The sequence below is a fragment of the Equus przewalskii genome, chromosome 2 (assembly GCF_037783145.1).
Source record: "Equus przewalskii isolate Varuska chromosome 2, EquPr2, whole genome shotgun sequence".
Classification (NCBI taxonomy): Eukaryota; Metazoa; Chordata; class Mammalia; order Perissodactyla; family Equidae; genus Equus; species Equus przewalskii.
In genome coordinates this window covers 69651947-69672989 of record NC_091832.1, presented here as the reverse complement: position 1 = coordinate 69672989, position 21043 = coordinate 69651947, and the positions used below count along the sequence as shown (strand labels likewise).

The 21043-nt window shown below is 37.5% G+C and overlaps 1 protein-coding gene across 1 annotated transcript in view; it reads left to right on the top strand.

The window, feature by feature from the left end:
• Positions 1-20162, top strand: part of CPE (carboxypeptidase E) — a 106607-nt gene extending 86445 nt beyond the window's left edge. The window contains exons 4-9 of the mRNA XM_070608287.1: positions 547-668; positions 1877-2055; positions 9815-9954; positions 14660-14759; positions 17380-17498; positions 19094-20162. Of these exons, the coding sequence (XP_070464388.1) occupies positions 547-668; positions 1877-2055; positions 9815-9954; positions 14660-14759; positions 17380-17498; positions 19094-19192 (759 nt within the window). The 3' untranslated portion in view covers positions 19193-20162. The remainder of the gene's footprint in view (positions 1-546; positions 669-1876; positions 2056-9814; positions 9955-14659; positions 14760-17379; positions 17499-19093) is intronic.
• Positions 20163-21043: the final 881 nt, after the last annotated feature.

Below are 21043 nucleotides of genomic sequence, written 5' to 3'. Positions count from 1 at the left end.
TTAACCACTCGGCCAGGGCGCCGGCCCCTCTAATGTATTTTTTTATAGGGACGATGTTAGAAGTAGTTCAAGAGAATTGGAAAAATAGTAAGCAAAAATTGGAAATAAAATTTACCACGTTTCTAGAGTTGGACCACCATAGGGGAAAAAAACCCCTGTTCTGCGGTTCAACTATTTTCTTTTCTCCATGTCTTATCCTGAGCTATTATTAACACAGATCAGATGGAGATGTCCCAAAATTTCTAAGTGATTTGCATGCTGGTTTTCAAGTTAAAAAGAGAGAAAAGCTGGCAGTCTACAGAAGTAGAACTTTTAAGGAAATTTAAACACTATTGACATACTTTTTAAGTCTTAGAAAGATAGAGATGGGGAATGCTGCTCATATAGGGACTTTTCTTTTTCTATGAAAACAACCACAAAGTGCTTGAAATATGACCAGCTTTCAGGTTGTGATTTGTTTTAACCTTTTCTATGTCTTTTCTGTCAAGTGATCTCACCAGTGATTACCAAATTTATAATCCCTTACATCTCTAATCTTTAATACAGCTTGCTCCTGAGACTAAGGCTGTCATTCATTGGATTATGGATATTCCTTTTGTTCTCTCTGCCAATCTCCACGGAGGAGACCTTGTGGCCAATTATCCATATGATGAGACGCGGAGTGGTAGGTGTTCTTACTGCTGCTCTAATTGCTTCCAGATTTACAATTACTTTACAAGGCTTTGTATGATGGTTTCTGTAATAGTCTCTTAAGTGATTTTCCCTGTAGAAATACACGTTTAACAGCAACACCCCTTAACTATTTCATGGGCCATTGGCATATATATTTGGCAGAAAAAGACTAAATCTTTTTAAAAGTTTGGGTTAACAGAAACGTGGTCTTGACAGAATACTTGGACAGAAGAAAGGGAGAAAATGGAAGTCGTGAAGTTGGGTAGCTCTTAGACCCTGGTAAAATGGAGAGATAATGAAAGTTACATAGGTTTGTGTACAAGATGGCTAAAAATGGAGGCAGCCTCTTGGCGCTTGGTCAGGAACCATGTGGATCTCTTACATGTGTCTTATGCTCTCACACTTTTGCATTTGGAACTGTTTCTAGTGTTGTCAGGGAGGGGGAGTAGTGCCTTGGTTTGCCAATTAGTTGTAGGCCAGCTTCAGGCACAGCAAGCTTTAGCCAGATAGCTATTTTCAGCTTAATTTTTGTTGCTCCAGAAGATTTTCTGCTTGGATCAGTTCTCAGGGGCCTTTGAAGAGTTACCTCTTTGTAAACACAGGATGACAATTTTAGATATTGGAAACTTTGAACTTTTAAGAAAGTCTTTGGTGAAACAGAGTTAGAATTTAGACTTTGGGCTTTGTCAATAGCTGGGAAATAAAAGCCTGGCATATTTTATAATACACGAATAAGAATACAGTCTATCAAAATATATATTCTTTTTTTCCATAATACAAATGGGAGATTTTTTTTTAACTCTAAACTCAGATACTGAAAAGTATGTGTGAGAGAGGTTCACAGTGGCTATGAGGTTAGTACAGGTAGATTTTTTAAATTAAAAATTTTAACAATGGAAATCTTCTTATTGTTTTCCCAGGTCCAGTTTACTATGATCTTATCATCTTTTCTTGAGAAGGTTTCAATTCATAAGTAGAATGTACATTCTACCCAATTTCTACTTTGTGATATTAGGAATGGAAGTTATATAACCTAAAAACTATGTGTAATTGTTGAGTACTGAAATCTTTGCTCCTTTCCCATGGTGACGTAGCTGAAAAAATGCACCAGCAAGAGATCAACACTGAATCACTCTTCAGAAACATGCGCTGCTCCTTGGTCTGTGTCAGTTTCTTTAATCTTGTGGGTTTATTTTCTAGGTAGTGCTCATGAATATAGCTCCTGCCCAGATGATGCCATTTTCCAAAGCTTGGCCCGGGCCTACTCCTCTTTTAATCCACCCATGTCTGACCCCAATCGGCCACCATGTCGTAAGAACGATGATGACAGCAGCTTTGTAGATGGAACAACTAATGGTGCTGCTTGGTACAGTGTACCTGGTGGTGAGTTTCTGTTTTGCTCTTTGATTATGTGATGGTGGCTTATTTATAATTACCATTTAGATTTAGAGAATCTTCAGTCCTCTTTAGTCATTAAGAAATAGACTGAACCTGTAGTTCATCCATTAAAATTAATCAGTTTTCTGCATGAATGATTGCTATTATATATCTTTTTGTTGAGTTTTAAAAATCAGGATGCTAATTGAAGAGATATAGGAAATGAACTGAAGACGTCCATCGGGAAAACATATAAATTGAATATTGTCAATGAGCCTACTTTTCAAATTCTGGCATTATGGAGTAAGATAGCATCCTGATTCTATGTTAGCCAAGTTTTACCATAGGTAAATGTATATTTTAGAGGGCAGGCCTTGGCCTTTAGCATATCTTGGTTCACATACTTTTTTGTTTTTAAATGATGGGATAATAGGGACTATTTGATGTGCAATATTTAATTTATATTCACTACTGTAATAAGCACTATTAGATCAGGAGGCTCTTCACCTTTTATGGAGTCTGGAAAGGGAAAAGCTGGCTTGCAGCACAGCCACTGGAGGAAGCATCTTCTAGACAACCAAGGCAGCTCTCATGGCTCCCTTTGCCCCATGTGACTCTGTGGAGCTCTTGTGTTTATGGCTACCTGGACCAACAGTTATATAATACTCACCTCTACCAAGGGTGAAGAGGGACGTGTAAAGATACTGCTATGTTTTGTTTTCCTCTTTGCCTACGGAAAATTTTCTACAGCCCACCTGGACATGAAGACGAGAATTCCTTAGGGCAGTAGCGCACTAGCTAATTGTAGGGTTTTGGTTTGTTTAATGTGCTTCTTTAGTTGAAGTATGCCCTGAGAAAAAATTTCTCCCTAATTTTTTTCTTTCTGTTATGTTTATTCTGTTTTAATTTACATTTTGCATCAGGCCAGATCAGATTTAGCACTCCCCCCTCTGTCCCCCACGTTATAGCTTGAGAAATAAAGTCTATGTCAGATTTAGGATTTAGACTATGTCAAATACTTCAGATAGGACGTAATTTTATACTTCAGCTTTTATGAAAACTTTAGTGATTCCTTTGGAATTACCTTTTTGGACAACCAGTGCATTGTTACAGAATACCAAGTAATTCCTATTAGTAAAATAATGGTAATAATAATAATGTTAATCTTAGTCAATGATTATGGCTCACGACAATCAAACAGTCAAAGAAAGCTTTGACTTTCTTTAGCTTTCTATCTAGTGAATAAAATCAGTGCCTTAGGTCAGATTTTTGAAAAGCAGAGCCTGAGATAGGGGTGTGGATGCTCATAATTTATCGAGGGAGCGCTCTTTAGGAAAGACCCTGTGTGGAACTGAGGGAAGCAGGGTAAGGAAGGGGATAGAGCTGAGCCAGGATATGGTCTCAGATGCAGTCTAGCCTTGGCCTGAGCCCTTGGGAGGAGGGCCTCAAGCATAAGTCACAGGCAGGGTTGTTCTGCCTTGAGGCAAGGGCGCCAGCCTTTGGTGGCTCCATCTTAGTCAGTCACCGTTTGTGGGCTGCTGTGGAGAGATTGGGAGTGGAAGATTGAAGGATGTAACCTCCCAAGCCAGGTGGCTCTAGCAGCAATTCTCTGAAAAACAGGGGCAATCTGGGACACCAACAGCATTCATTGCTACTTTGAATCAGGTTAAAATTAAAGTTGTTCTGGATACAGAATCTTCCCTTTGGTGCAATTTGAAGTATTATTATCATTATATCTTACATGTAGTAGATACCCAATGATTGTTGAATTAATTATTAATTATTATCAAGACTCCCAGTCCCTCAGGAGTACACCTTGATACTGGTTGGACTTAAGGAATAGGATGGTATGTCGGATCATCATCGTACATGACTCTCCTCGTTCTTCCTTGGTTGTGGGGTAGGCTTAGAGAGATGTACGTTTCTTTAGTAGGCCAGGAAGGATGGCGTCTTTCACCCTGCAGTCTTCTTTTTTAAAAAACTTTATTTATTATTTAAAAAATTTTATTTTTTCCAGCTTTATTGAGATATTAACATATATTGTAAGTTTAATACTTACATATAAATGTGGTGATTTGATACATGTATGTATTGCAAAATGACTACCATGGTAAGGTTAGTTAACACATCCATCACCTGTCATAATTACTATTTTAATTTTTTTGTGATGAGAACATTTAAGATCTAGCAACTTTCAAGTATATAATACAGTATTATAAACTATAGTCACCATGCTGTACTATAGATCCTCAAAACTTACTCATCTTGTGACTGGAGGTTTGTACCCTTTGACTAACATCTCCCTAATTTCCCACCCCTATCCCCTGGCAACCACCATTCTACTCTGTTTCTATGAGTTTGGCTTTTTTAAAATTCCACATATAAGTGAGGTAATATAGGATTGTGTTTCTCTATCTGACATCTTATTTAGCACAATGCCCTTGAGGTCCATCCATGTTGTCGCAAATGGTAGGATTTCCTCATTTCTCACGGCTGGATAATATTCCATTATGTGGTGTGTGTAGATATCTATATCTATATCTATCTATCTATAGATATAGATAGGTAGATAGATATCACATTTTCTTTATCCGTTCATCTGTTGATGGACACTTAGGTTGTTTCCATGCCTTGGCTATTTTGAATAATGCTGCAGTGAACATAGGGGTACAGACATTTTTTCTTGATAATGATTTCATTCTTTCAGATATGTACCCAGAAGAGGAACTGCTGGATGGTATGGTAGTTCTATTTTCAGTTGTTTGAGGAACCTCCATACTGTTTTCCATAGTGGCTGCACCAGTTTACATTCCCACCAACAGTGCACAGGGGTTCCCTTTTCTCCACATCCTTGCCAACACTTATCTCCTGTCTTTTTGATGATAGTCATTCTACCAGGTGTGAGGTGATATCTCATTAGTGACACTGAGCACCTCTTCATGTACCTGTTGGTCATTTATATATCTTCTTTGGAAAAATGTCGATTCAGGTCCTCTGATCATTTTTAAATTGAATTGTTTATTTTTTTGCTATTGAGTTGTGTGAGTTCCTTATATACTTTGATATTAACCCCTTATCACATTTATGATTTGCAAAAACTTTCTCCCATTCTGTAGATTGCCTTTTCATTTTGTTGATTTTTTTTTGTACAGAAGCTTTTCTCTGTACAATTTATATCCAGTTTGATATAGTCCTACTTAGTAATTTTTGCTTTTGTTGCCTGTGCTTTTGGTGTCATCCAGTAAAATGTTGCCAAGACCTACGTCAAAGAGCTTTTTCCCTATGTTTTCTTCTGCGGCCTTTACAGTTTCAGTCTTATATTTAAGTCTTTAATCCATTTTGAGTTAATTTTTGTGTATAGTGTAAGATAAAAGTCCAATTTCTGTTTTTTTTTTGCATGTAAATATTCAGCTTTTTCAACACCTCCTATTAAAGAGACTATCTTTTCTCCATTGAGTATTCTTGGCTCCCTTGTCAGATATTAGTTGACTGTGTACACCAGGGTTTATTTCTGGGCTCTTACTCTGTTCCATTTGTCTACACGTCTATTTTTATGCTGGTATCATTCTGTTTTGATTATTATAGCTAGTAGTATAGTTTGAAATCTGAAAGTGTGATTCCTCCAGCTTTGTTCTTATTTCTCAGGATTGCTTTGGCTACTCAGTGTCTTTTGTGGTTCCATATGAATTTTAGGATTCTTTTTTTCTGTCTCTTTGAAAAATGCTGTTGGAATTTTGATAGGATTGCACTGAATCTGTACATGGTTTTGAGTTGTATGGACATTATAACAATCTTCCCATCTATGCACACGGGATATCTTTCTATATCTTTGTGTCTTCTTCAATTTATTTCATCAGTGTCTTATAGTTTTCGGTGTACAGATCTTTTACCTCTTTGGTTAAATTTATTCCTAAATATTTTATTGTTTTTGATGCTGTTGTAAATGTGGTTGCTTTCTTTATTTGTTTTTCAGATAGTCTGTTGTTAGTGTCTAGAAATGCAACTGATTTTTTATGTTGATTTTGTATCCTTCAATTTTAATGAATTTTTTATTACTTCTAACTTTTTTTTGGTGGAGTCTTTAGGATTTTCTATGTATAAGGTTATATCATCTACAGGCAGAGACAATTTTACTTCTTCCTTTCCGAATTGGATGTCTTTTATTTCTTTTTCCTGCCTCATTGGTCTGCCTAGGACTTCTAGGACAATGTTGAATAGGAGTGGTAAGAGTGGGCACCCTTTTCTTGTTCCTGATCTTAGAAGAAAAGCATTCAACCATTCACCAATTAGTATGATGTTAGCTGTGGGCTTGTCATATATGCCCTTTATTATTTTGAGGTATATTCCTACTATACCCAATCTGTTGAGGGTTTTTATCACGAAAATATGTTGAATTTTGTCAAATGCTTTTTCTGCATCTTTTGAGAACGTCATATGATTTTTATCTTTCATTCTATTAATGAGGTGTATAACATTTATTGATTTGTGTATATTGAACTATCCTTGCATCACAGGGATAAATTCCACTTGATCATGGTGTATGATCCTTTCAGTGTGCTGTTGAATTCAGTTTGCCAGTATTTTGTTGATAATTTTTGCATCTGTATTCATCATGGATATTTGCCTGTAGTTTTCTTTTCCTGTAGTGTCCTTATCTGGCTTTGGTATCAGCATAATGCTGGCTTTGTAAAAAGAGTTTAGGAATGTTCCTTTTTCTTTAATTTTTTGGAAGAATTTGATAAGGATTAGTCTTATTTCTATTTTTTTTTAAATGTGTATTCAAATCTTTTGCCCAATTCTTTTTTTGAAGATTTTTTATTTATTTTTTTCTTTTTCTCCCCAAATCCCCCAGGTACATAGTTGTATATTCTTCGTTGTGGGTCCTTCTAGTTGTGGCATGTGGGACGCTGCCTCAGCGTGGTTTGATGAGCAGTGCCATGTCCGCGCCCAGGATTCGAACCAACGAAACACTGGGCCGCCTGCAGCGGAGCGCACGAACTTAACCACTTGGCCACAGGGCCAGCCCCAGTGTTATTTCTTTTTTAAATATTGGGTAGAATTCACCAGTGAAATCATCTGGTCTTGGGCTTTTCTTTTGGGGACGTTTTTGGTTACTGATTCAGTCTCCTTATTAGTAACTAGTCTGTTTCAGATTTTATATTTCTTCATGATTCAGTCTTGGTAGGTTGTATATTTCTGGGAATTTATTCATTTCTTCTGGGTTATACAATTGTTGGCCTATAATTGTTCATGGTAGTCTCTTATGAAACTTTGTATTTCTGTGGTAAAAGTTGTAATGTCTCCTCTTTCACTTATGATTTTTTTGAGTCCTCTCTCCTTTTTTTCTTGGTAAGTCTAGCTAAAGATTTGTCTTTTTTGTGTATCTTTTCAAAAAACTAGCTTTTAGTTTCATTGGTCTTTTCTGTTATTTTTCTGGTCTCTTTCATTTATTTCTGCTCTAATCTTTGTTATTTCTTTCCTCCTGCTAACTTTGGGCTTAGTTTGTTCTTTTTCTAGTTCTTTGAAATGTAGGATTAGATTGTTTACTTGAGATCTTTCTTTTTTCTTAAGATAGGCAATAACTTCCCTCTTAGGAATGCTTTTGCTGTGTCCCATAAGTTCTGGTATGTTGTGTTTCCATTTTTTGTTTGTTCAAGATATTTTGGTTTCCCTTTTGATTTTTTCTTTGACCCATTTGTTGTTCGGGGGTATGTTGTTTAGTTTTCTACATATTTGTGAATTTTCCAGTTTTCTTCCTGTTATGATTTTTAGTTTGACCCCATTGTGGTTGGAAAAGATACTTGGTATATTTCAGTCTTCTTAAATTTGCTAAGACTTGTTTTGTGACCTATCTTATGAACTATCCTGGAGAATGTTTTGTGTGTGCTTGAAGAGAATGTGTATTTTGCTGCTATTGAATGGAATGTTCTGTAGGTGTCTGTTAGGTTGATTTGGTGTAAAGTATCATTCAAGTACAATGTTTCCTCATTGATTTTCTGTCTATATGACCCACCTATCCATTGCTGAAAGTGGGGTATTGAAATTCCCTACTGTTATTGTATTGTCTATTTCTCCCTTCAAATATGTTAGTATTTGCTTAATATATTTAGCTGCTCCAATATTGAGTGCATATGTATTTTTGATAGCTATACCCTTGGTGCATTGACCCCTTTATCATAATATAATGACCTTCTTTGTCTCTTGTTACAGTTTTTTGCTTAAAGCCTATTTTTGTCTGATATATAGCTACCTTTGCTTTCTTTTGGTTTTCATTTGCATGGAATCTCTTTTTCTAGTCCTTTACTTTGAGCTGTGTGTGTCCTTAAAGCTGAAGTGAGTTTGAGGTTCTTGTAGGCATCATATAGTTGGGTCTTATTTTCTTGTCCATTTGGGCACTCTATGCTTTTTGTTTGGAGAATTGAATTCATTTGCATTTAAAGTAATTATTGATAGGTAAGAAGTTATTAGTACCATCATATTAATTGTTTTCTGACTGTTTTGTAGTTCTTTTGTTCCTTGCTTTTTCTCTCGCTCTTTTCCTTTGTGAATTGATGATGTTCTGTAGTGGTATGTTTTAAATCCTTTCTCTTTAACTTTTTTTTTTAGTGAGGAAGATTAGCCCTGAGCTAACATCTGCTGACAATCCTTCCTTTTTGCTGAGGAAGATTGGCCCTGAGCTAGCATCTGTGCCCATCTTCCTCCACTTTATATGTGGGATGGCTGCCACAGCATGGCTTGATAAGCAATGCATAGGTTCACGCCAGGATCCAAACCAGGAACCTGGACCACTGAAGTGGAGTGCGTGAACTTAACCACTACGCCACTGGGCCAGCCCCTCTTTAGCATTTTTTAATCTACTGTAGGTTTTTGCTTTGTGGTTACATAGGCTTACATAAAACATTTTATAGATGTAACAGTCTATTTTAAGCTGGTAGCAACCTAACTTTTATCCCAAACACAAACTCTACCCTTTTAACCCTTCCTCCATTTATGTTTTGAAGTCACAATTTACATTGTTTCATATTGTGTAACAACTTATTATAGGTATAATTATTTTTAATATTTTTGTCCTTTGACCTTTTTGCTAGAGTCAAGTGATTGATACACCACCATATTACAGTATTAAGTATTCAGAATCTGACTATATACTTACTTTTACTAGTGTGTTGTATATTTTCATGTTTTCATGCTACTAATTAGGTCTCTCTTGGCCCTGAGCTATGCCACCTTGGGGGAGGGGTGACATATGGAAAGTGAAACTGTTCCTCCTACCCACTACAATGCATCCAATCTTGGATTTTTTTTTTTGCTCCAATGGTGTGCTGGATCTTTTCCACTGGACTCCCCGACTTCCACAAAGGCACTCTGTTCATGGGTGACTGTCAAAATTGGTATTCTTTGAGGGGAAGACAGTAGAAAACTATTTCACCATCTTGGCGATATCAATCCCCTGTTGTTTTCTTTGAAGCTAATTCCAGCAATATGGAACGTGGCTGATGCCCGCTTTATCACCCTGCAGCAGCAATGCATTAAGCTAAATGGTCGCCTAAGAACCTGAGAGAGTTTGTGCTATTGAGGTAATAAGAATCTCCCAAGTACGTTGTTCTTTGCCTTATGGTAGGTATTTCCCTTGAGGTTTCCCACAGGCTTCCCCAAATGCACTGGTTGGTGTGTCTTTTACTTGGCTCTCAATTCAGCAGAACAGCCTGTGTAGAGATTTAGTCACCACATGCAAATGTTGACTTTCCATTTGGTGCTTTGGCAGGAATGCAAGACTTCAATTACCTCAGCAGCAACTGTTTCGAGATCACTGTGGAGCTTAGCTGTGAAAAGTTTCCACCTGAAGAGACCTTGAAGAGCTACTGGGAGGATAACAAAGATTCCCTCATTAGCTACCTTGAGCAGGTAAACAGTCTCCAGCATGAAACGGGAGATTTAAAAGCATTTAAACCTGGAGTATAATAGTCTCCTTCCAGTCCAGGGGAATCCATCGACCCAGAATGAGGATGGTAAATTTGGAAAACGTGTCAGTAGTGGTTCAAATAGGCTTTCATTTAACATAGGTTTTGTGGTTGGTGACAATTCACTGAGAAGTGATGATATTGGAGAGCTGTGGAGAAGCAAGGCAAGGCTCTGTTTTCATTAGAGTGCTCTCAGCAAGGGCAATCCTCGGACCCTGGGCCTGTCAGGCATCCCAGGCAGGACCAGGACTAGAATGAGGGAAGTGAGGCACCTAGGTTACAAAACTTAAGGAGGCATTTGCACTCAGGGGCATGCGGATATAGGACCAGCACCTGAGTGTGAGTGCCTCCTTAAATTTTGTGCTCCACATGCCTCACTTGTCTCACCCTAGACTTAGCTGGGTCTGAGGTAATAAAAATAATGATAGCTTACATTTATTTGGCATTTACTATTTCCCAGGCCTTGTTCTAAATGCCCTCCATGTAGTAATTGATGCATTTAATCCTCCTGACAACCCTGTGAGGAAAGTTATTTCTTCTTCTTCTTCTCTTTCTTCTTCTTCCCTGAATTGTGAAGGAGGAATCAGAGGCACAGAGAAGTTAAACAGCTTCCCTGAAGTCACTCAGCCAGCATCCAAGGTGTCTAGATCCAGAATCACCGTGCTATTATGTTTCTCATGCCCCAAGCCTAGATCTTGACCAGAGAGTCACTTTTGTAGCCATTCCAATGGGATCTGTACACGATTTTGGGGAATCTCACTATCTGTTAGAATAAAATACCTACTCAGACTCAACCCAGGCCAGGCCCCTGCCAATCCCACCCCTCTATGCTATGTAGACTTTGGCACTGGGGGCAGTTGTGGTGGAAAAGTTCTAAGGATTCTGTTCCTTGCTGCAATGCTTTGACAGTCCTCAGATGCCATTCTGTATGTGGCCATTTACACCCAAAGTCAAGTAGAGTGATGTTAGTTTCACACGCTAGCAGATAGTCTAGGCTAATTTTTAAATTAATTTGGTATAAACAAGTGGTGTTAAATAAATGTGTAGATATTTGCATGTATATAGGTACATATAAACATATATATATGAGCCCAATACATTTAAAAAATAATAGTTCATCTGTACATGTCAAATATCCATGTAACACCTTACCAAAAGGGATTATCATGGAATTGATCCACTGATGACAGACAGTAATTGAAAAATACCCATTACAGAGGATCTTGTCAGTCAGTGGACTCCTGCTGCATGTTAACATAAAAAGGTATTTTTTCAACAATAAAAGCTATGGATAATTAGCCATGTTGACCCTGGAACACCCTTGGTGGGAACCCCTATAAAGTGTCTCCTCTGAGGAGAGAACTTCCAAGAGCAAAGTTAACTGAAAAATGTATTTTGGGGGTAGAAGAAGTAAAATGGGGCTATTTGGTGTGTTCTCCACTTAGATGTCAAAGAATACCTCTTCAAAATAATGCTTTTCATTTTATTTACATATTTTTTCAACAAAATGTTATTGAGCTGCTTTTGTGTCGCAGGCGTCCTGTGAGGCACTGGGGATAGTGACCGCCCTGAAGAAGGCTTCTTATTAGTGGACTTTGGAAACATGAATATCTAATCACAGGAGAGGATGCTAAATGCTAAAAGCTAAAATAAAGGTTAACTACAAGGAGCACTGCTAGTACACAGATGGGTCCCTACCCAGTCCTGGGGCTTTAGGAAAGGCTGCTTGGATCCGTACTGTGAGGTTTACTATGGTTGATGCCAATAAGGTTATTATTCTGATCAACAGTTAAAAAACAAGTTCAGCTGCTGCCTACCTCTCTTAGCTCTTGTGAAAGAATGCAATACAAAACAAAATAGAATACAAATGTGTGCCATCAGGAAAGAGGAAGATATTTGTCATTTTTACGGTGGCAGGTGGGCATGTCTCAGTTCGTCGAATAGCTGTATCAATTTATACAGAAATAAGCTGAAAAGAAGAGGGACCAGGTCATACAGTCTTGTTTTATGCCGCTTGGAATGAGAATTTGATCCGTCCACAGATCTGTGTGATCCACCCTGTTACAGCATCAATGATACGGTGCAAGCCGTGCAGAAGCAGAAAGAGCGGTATTTACAATGAGCTCATACAGCTTGCCTCACAGAACACTCCAGTGGAGAGAATCTAAGGCTGATGAAAGATCAGTGCAGACTGCCAGAAATTCTGTGTTGAAATTGTTTTCTTGACAGTGAAACAGAGTATGGTGGTGATTAGTAATTGAACACCTGGGCCTAAAATCTAAGCGTGGACTAATTTACGACTCATGGAAAATAGGTGATTAGGAGATCTAAGTCTGTAATTGAGAGAAAATCTCTTGCAGAACTTTAAAGGGAAGTTTGCAGGAACTGGGATTGTAAAGATAATTCGGGTAAATGGTTTGCTGTGGTGGAGAGCCCCTCACTCAACAGCTCTGGAACAGTCTAGTTCTCAAAATTCCCAAAGAATTTCTCAAAGAATGGTTCATGGGCACCTGCATCAGAATCATCTAGGTTCTTGTTAAAAGTGAGTGTCTGTCCCATCATTGACTCACATCCTTGCAGGGCAGGACCCGAGGATCCCCACCACAGCAAGCTTTCTGGGTGACATTCAAGTACACAAGGGGTTAAGGACTATTGATATAAACAGTCCTAGCAGCAATAGAGAATCTTCTGGATGTTTTTTTTAGCCTTGGTTGATTGAAATGTCCTGGAATTTGAGGAAAGAGCATTACAAGAGGGACAAGTGTAGTAAATAGCTTCTCCAGTCAAGAGTGTAATGTGAACTTGTCTGATTTCCTTTGCAAAAGCCATAAAATGACAATGTTTTCCAGTCTGCATTCGCGAGGGGTTGTGACAGCCTGTAACATTTCTATTGAGATTTATTACTACTGTGGAATTTTTCAAACAGAAAAACTTGCTCCACAATTGGCATATCAGCAATAGACATATACCTAACTATTTGTTAAACCACATACTGTAATGTAAGTCTTGGATTGTAGAGGCAGAAAAAAGTAGTCATGAATATTAACTGGGTAGATGTGCCTAATCCAAGTGCTTTGTATGTTTTGAGATGTTAGACTTATTTTAAATGATAAGGAAATTTAAAACTCGTTTCTTTTAAGTTTATAATGTTGATAATATCAGAGTTATAGTACCTCAAGATGAACAAAATACATGTGGGTAAATAATTCCTCTTTTACAAGCTTCCTAAGATTCTTTAGACAGCCCTCAATTAAGAAATTTAAGGTTTGTGTTTTTGCTCTGATTTTCTGCTCTATGCCACCTCTGTGTGTATCTCTCTTCCTCATCTCTACGATTTTTCTGATCCTCAGCCACTCTTTCACCATGTGAATTGCATTCAGAAAGCCTGTTTCCAGTGGCTACATTTCAGTCTCTTTCAGTTTTGGTTGGCTGGTTCATAGATAAATCTTGGGGAAAAGTCAAGGGTTCACTAGATCTTAAAAATGTCTTTGTGTTTTTAAAATATATTTACTCTCTTCTCACTATACTTATTGTCAATAAAATTATAATTACTGACAACATGTATAGTTTTTTACCACTTCTAAATTGCCTTTAGAGAAAAGAATTTTATGTGTTTTTTTACAGAGTTTTAGAGGTTCTACTTTTTTTTAAAAAAAAAATAGCAAATGCAAGAAGATTTGCTGATAACCAGGGGCATCTCTTTGATAAAACATTGTACCACTGCCAAATTTATCCTTTTATGACAAAGGGATATTTGAACCTTACTCTATCTTCTGTAGAGAAATATTCAAATATCATCATGGCAAAAGAAAATTCATTTTGTAAGGCCTTTTGAGTGAGGAGCAACCTGGGCCATTGGGAGGTTGGGACATGTTCTGTTAAGTAATCAAGCTTAATGAATTACCGCTTGATATTCCAGAAGCAGTACTTTCTCAAGACCTGAATTGACTCTCTGTCACTTCAAACACATATTGACTTATCTTTAAAAATAAAGGAAAAAGCTGTTTTTGTAGTTTACATGGCATTAGTTGATGACTGCAACTTAATTCAGGGGAATCCCAGAATTCTCAATAGAAACTCTTCCATTTTATTTCTAAATCCAATTTTCAGCTGTGAAGTTCACTGATCTTTCATGTTACTTATTGTCAACCAAAATAATATTGTTAATGGGCTTACTGCAAAAGTAGTCTTTTTATATCAGTATATATCTTTTTATCCAAGATGAACAAATATTAAAGGGCTGTAATGTAAATATTCTTATTAACTGACAGTGGTCATATAATCTATATACAAGTGACCAAATTTAAAACAGAGAGAAAGTAATGAAATATGCTAAGACCAGAACTACTTTACAGATATAACAGACTTTCTTTTTTGTTTTTTTGTTTTGATGGTTTGGAAGTTACTTCACAGTCTTTCTTTGACTCACAACAAGGTATCAATTTTCAGGGGATTACTTCTCATTTGTCCACTTGAGAAAAAGTAGAATAGAGAGTGCTCAAAAATTTCAGTGGCCATTTGAACGTGTTTTGATTTTTAAACAGTGAGGATCTACGGTATTTTGCTATAAAATAAGGAGATTCTTGATATGAAATGTGTTTTTAGGTCATTTCTAATATGCATTTTTTGGTTGTCCTTGACCTTCCCAGATACACCGAGGAGTTAAAGGATTTGTCCGAGACCTTCAAGGTAACCCAATTGCCAATGCAACCATCTCCGTGGAAGGAATAGACCATGATATTACATCTGGTGGGTGTTCTTTGCCGTCATCCGGAGGCTCTTGTGTTATACACAAGAACGTGATTACTTTTCCTGCTAATTGTAATTCATATGCTATTCTAACAAAACAATTAAATGCCTCATATCTCTTTACCTCCTCTCTCTCCAGCTTTGATCTAGTTAAATTTCATTTGTGGGAGCAGGTCAGGCTATTACTCAGGGTGAGTTTAGAAATTGGGGAGCAGCAGGTGGCGCCCTTTCTCCAGCTATCTCACGCCAGAGCTGCGAGGTGGTGCCATCCACTGGAGACTATTTGTAGTTCTTGAGGCAAAGGAAGATGAACTAGCTGGAGTTAAAATATCGGTGTCTTTCTGATCTCTTAAGAAGATGTACTAATGAGCAGTTAATTGGTGGACCTCAGGAGGGAGCAAAGAGTAAGAAAGAAGATAATGGCCAGCATGTTGTGGATTTAGGATTTCTCATACATTTCTTCATTTAATCCATATAATAAATCCAGACTTATTCAAGGTTAAAACGGAATGTTACGGGCTTGAGGTTGATGTTACTTATCTAGGTTTAAAGCCTTATTTCTGTTTTTCTAGTTTGGGCAAAATGATGTATTTTCCTGGCAAACCTACTTACTCCTGTTAATAAACATCTATCCCGCTCGTTTTAGTTTAACTGTTGTTTGTTGGGATCTTGTCAACAACAATATCTTTTTAGCTATAAACTCTTTACATATTTTTAGACTTCACACTTAATTGACCTTTAACTTATTTCCTAAACCACTCTATACCATTACCTCTCTCTTAACCCCTACATTTATAATTTGTATTTTTTAATCCTTAACATTTGTCCTCTAAAATTCTCTTTATTCATTCAATAAATATTTATTAACAACCCACTAAGTGCCAGCACACCTTTCCAACCAACATACCAGAATCTGGGCCAAGATCTCTCTCCCCTCAGTCCTCAGGGAGGGGGCTCCTAAAGATGGCGCCCATATGTTGATCCCCTCCTACCACAGGAAACCTTATCTATCTGTTCACCCTAGCATGCCATACAAATATTTTCTCTGCATCCATGATGTGAAAATTTTAGGAAAATCTAACGTAGGGAATAAAATAGGTGGAAAGGAATGAAATCTGAGGAATGGACTTTGAGACACTCCAGCTGTGCGAGGGCAGCGTAGGAAGGAGGAACCAGCAATAGAATCTAAGTTGGAGAGAAAACTGTGTTGTCCCGAAATCCTAGAAGTGTTTCAAGAAGGAGGGAGTGCTAAAAAGTGTCAGGTCACATGAACCTTATGAATAAACTAGTGTGGAGAATCTTTACAAAATCTGTTTCACTGGAGAAGTGGGAGCCTGGTTGGGGAGGTCCAAGGGAGACTAGGAGGAGAGACATTAGATATAGAGAATATTGACAGATCTTTCTAGAAATTTTGCTATAAAGCAAAGAAGATAAATGAGGCACTAGCTGGAAAAAGATGTGGTGTTTACATCTGTGGAAGAGATGGTGATGGGTGTTTATTTTTTTCTGACTGTTTCTATTTTCACAGTGAAATAAGATGTAAAGCATCAACTAAGAGTGAGGATGAGGGGATGTGTTAGAGGTGATAGGAAAAAGGAGAATGTCTGAATTGTCTCCTGGGACCTTGCTACTCAAAGTATAGCCCCCTACTAGCAGCTGAATTCAGCATCACCCTGGAGCTGGTTAGAAATGCGGAATGTCAGGCCTTACCCCAGAGCTAGTGAAGTAGAATTTGCATCCTACCAAGTTTCCCAGTGATATGCAGTGATCTAGGAAAATGGGAGAGTGAACGACTAGGGAGGGAGTGACTAGAAGGAAGACAGGACAGTACCATGACCTGTGGAAGGCTCGTGTTTATGAATCAGAGACAGATCAGCGTGGCTGTGTGTTTGCTCCAGCTCCTGGCGGCCGCATGGAGGTAGGCATAGAGAGTTGGAAATTATCCAGGGTTGGTGGTTTGCCATGCAGGAAATGAGTTGAAGGCATATGCATGAGAGTGAGTATAGTGGTGGGCCAGGATCCTAATCTAGGTTAGGAGGGAACTGCAGATATGTAGGGAGTGGAAGAGTGTGAAACGTAACTCTGCTTAAGAATTCTCTGGAGAACTTGTTGAAAATTCAGTTCCTAGAAGACACTCCAGACCACCATATTCTGAATCTTTAGAAAAGTAAATTTCTAGCAAGTGCCTCAGAGTTTCTGGTGAGACTACCTTTGGGCCACACTTTGTAAAACACTGATCTTGACTCTCAGACCATCAGATCGTCACCTTGCAAGATCCTTGGCAAGAATCAAAACATGATGCCAGATGCTCTGACCCCACCACTTGGGGACATTGTATATCTTTTTACTTGTGTCACTCCTGAGTTGCTTATGAAGATTCATTATCTTAGAAGATTTATTAGACAATTCAACATTAATATTTATAAAATTACTATAGAAATGATACCCTCTAGAGAGTTTCCACACTCTTTTCAATGGAATTTCATCAAATTCCATAAGCATCTACTTTAAAAATAGAGAAACAAAGAAGGTGAACTGCAGTATAGTGAATATTCCTTAGATGGTATCATTATGCGTTTCCTGTATGTGTCTTGCGATTTGATATTATGTTTCCCTACAGCAAAGGATGGTGATTACTGGAGATTGCTTGTACCTGGAAACTATAAACTTACCGCCTCAGCTCCAGGCTATCTGGCGATAACGAAGAAAGTAGCAGTTCCTTATAGCCCTGCTGTTGGGGTAAGTAATCATAATAATAGGTGAGATTTATTTAAGCACTTACCATGTGTCAGGCCTATGTAAGTGACTTATATTTAATCTGAATAATGACCCTATGAGGTAGGTACCTTTATCCCCATTTAACAGGTGAGAAAGCTGAGGCCTTGCAAAGTAAGTGACTTGCCCAAGGTCTCATTGGATGATTTAATACCACCACTCAGTGTGAAGCTCTGTTATTGGTTCTCAGTTTTTAAAGAGATCCACAAGAAAATCGAATAAAACTTTAAAAAATTAAACTTTTAGTTTCCACCCTTGATTTCAATGTAAATGAAATTCTGTTCCATTTATCTTTTATCCCTGGCACTTAATAGATACCCTGTTCATTAAGTATTAGGGAAAATAATTTATGCTTTCAAGATAATTTTAGGCATTAACCACACATTGAGTAAGCACATACTATGAGCAGGGCCCTATGTGCTAAGCACTATCAAAAACTGTATCTTATTTAAGTAGATACCATTTACTTTGCCAGGATGGTGATGGTGATAAGGCCAAAACTTCTCTTTGTGCAGGATTTTACTGCTATCTTTGTGCCATTACTGGGACCATGAAATGGCCTACAGGATTTTCAAGCAAAAGGCTAACTTGAAAGGAATTTATTGTATTTTTATTTAGAGACCCAAAGTTTTGAGTATAAATCCTTGGGTTTTGCAAACAAAATATCTTGAGTTTTTAACAGGTGCTTTGGTTTTGTTTGGGTGTATATGTACATTAGGCTGTATATGTATTAAAATCAGGAAATAAATCTGGGCAAATAAAACCTCAAAAATGTAGCTCCAGGACTGGGTTGTAAAAGACTCAACTATTTTGATCCTTAGCCTTTCTAGCATGGGTTAGTTCAAGGAGGTAGTGAGGAGTTACATTCCTAAATAGCCAGGGGTATAAGAGGCCAAATCAAAGAAATCTTAATTCCACCTAGAATGGAAGCGTAGAAATCAAGAGGTCCAAGGAGGATTGGGGTTGGGGGCTGCATATTTTCATATTTCATATTTCAGCATACGCTTTATGCTGAAGTGTATGAATTCTCCATAGACCTGCTGAGGACTCCCAGTTCACAGGGAGGGTTGAGTTCCTGGGCCACTGGCCTCTGTGGTGGTTTGGAGATGTATGTGCTTCCATCAGTTTCTTTAACAGATTTAAGATTCTGGAAGGCAGAATCTTGTTTGGGACACCAGGACACTAAACTGCATTCTTCCACATTCCCCCAGGTGTTAGGAGAAAATTCAAGGTTGACTGGAGAGGCTCACTAAACAGTCAAAGGCAGAAAATTAATCATAAATTACATCCTTTTGTTGGGGGAAAAGACTGCCTTTAAATAATCTGCTTTAAATAATCCTACAAAGCTTTTAGATCAAAGCACATTTCAAACATATGGCTTTTGATATTTTTTTCCCTGAAAGTGTCTTTTGTTTATCATGAGAGATTTTTTAGAATATACTTTAATTCAGGTGGCTAGATTGATTTTATCCTATAAACTCTAAAACTGCTTTCTTTCCCCCTGCTTTTAAAAGTATATATTCAGTTTGATGACAAATATTCTTGATTTTCTCCTTTAGGTTGATTTTGAACTGGAGTCATTTTCTGAAAGGAAAGAAGAGGAAAAGGAAGAATTGATGGAATGGTGGAAAATGATGTCAGAAACTTTAAATTTTTAAGAAGGCTTCTACTTAGCTGCTTTTAATCTATCTAGATAATGTAGTATTATGATGTAATGTGGCCATTTTCTTTTAGATTCTGTGCAGTTAATATTTAACATTGATTTATTTTTTAATCATTTAAATATTAATAGAAATTACTTAAAATAAATAGTTAGACTCTTAGGTCAAAATGTAAGAATTTTGGTCAATTTCTTCTCTTATATAACATTCATTTTCCTACATATATTACACAGAGGACTGTAGAAAAGATTTAAGTGATCTTGCCTTCTTAGACTTAAATGCAATATTTCATGAGTTATTTACATTACTGAACTTTTTGAGTAATTCTAAGTTTTAAAAATTAATGAAGTCCTTTTAATGTAATTGGTGACAATGTCACATAGTGAATGCCATTGAAAAGGTCAATAGCTACAGCTTGGAGTTGTGAGCACTATACTGCAAGACTTAACTAGTTCAGTTTAAATTGTCATTTGTCTCTTGTGCTGACAAGCTATATAAGCATAATCTTGTTAATGCATTTAATGGAAAGAGAATGTAAATGTTTGGCAAGAGGTTTAATGAAAGGAATAGAAACTGACTTGCTTGTACATATAGGGACAATGCCATTGTATTATTCAGCCTCTTAACACTACTTCAAAGTTTAGGGTTTTCTCTTGGTTGTAGATTGGCCCAGATTTGCATTCTGAATGAATAAAAGTAAAAAAAAAAAAATCCCCATGGTCTATATTTTAATTCTTTATGGTTTTTGGTCTAGAGTTGTGGCCTCCTGATAAAAAAAAAATATTCCCTTGATAGTGCCCTCTCATTTGTTCATTCTCTACTTTTTAAAATTCAGTAAGTGACTGCTGTATACCAAGCACAGTGCAAGCTCTGTGTATATTATTGTGGTGGACAAAGGGTTCTAATTCTATGGCTCTTATGCATCAGTTGTGGACATGGACTTTAAATAAATATACACACAAATGAATATGTAATTATGTATTGTGTTGAGTAAAATCACGGGAAAGAATAGTGTGTGGAGAAAGACAATGTCAGAGCAACTTAAATTAGACTGAATGAGGGGACTCAGGGATGGCCTCTCAATGCATGAAAGCCCAGACCTGAAATATGAGTACGTGTGAGCAACACAGAGTGACTGAGTATAGGGATATGTGTGGGGGTGTGCATGTTGTGGCGGTGATGTCGTTGACCAATGCTCCAAGTACAGGTTTTTGTTAAAATAGAGCTAACTGTTGTAATAATAGACCCCCAAATATATAATGGCTTAAGCACAATAGAAGTGTATTTCTAACTCAGGTACCTGTGCTGGGCAGAAGACAAAGATGAGATGGCTTTTCTCCACACAGTCATTTTGGGACTCATTCTGATGGATTTGCTATCTTCTACATGTGGCCACCAAAGTCGCATGATAATCATCTCCATTGCCACTAACAGGAAAGGAGAAAAAGCATGGAGGAGTATGTGGGGGATGTATTTATGGGCCAGGCCTGGAAGTGGTATACATCACTTCTGCTCATATCACGTTGTCTATAATTTTATTTGCTGGCCACAATAATTGCAAAGGAGTCTAGGAAATGTAGTCTAGCAGCACACCTAGGTAGGTGAGGAGAATACGGTCTTTGGTGAGCATCTAACAGTCTCTGCCAGAAGGAACATCATGTACAAAGACATCGGGATAGTAAAGAATATAGCTTGGAAGATTAAAAGAAGGACAGAATGACTGGAGCAGAGACGTGTGGGAAGTGGGAAGTAGAAGCCAGGAAAATGGACAGGGACAAAATCATGCAGGACCTTATGGACCAGACTTGAAGATTTAGGATGTTTTTTTTTTAGAATTGCTGAATGTTC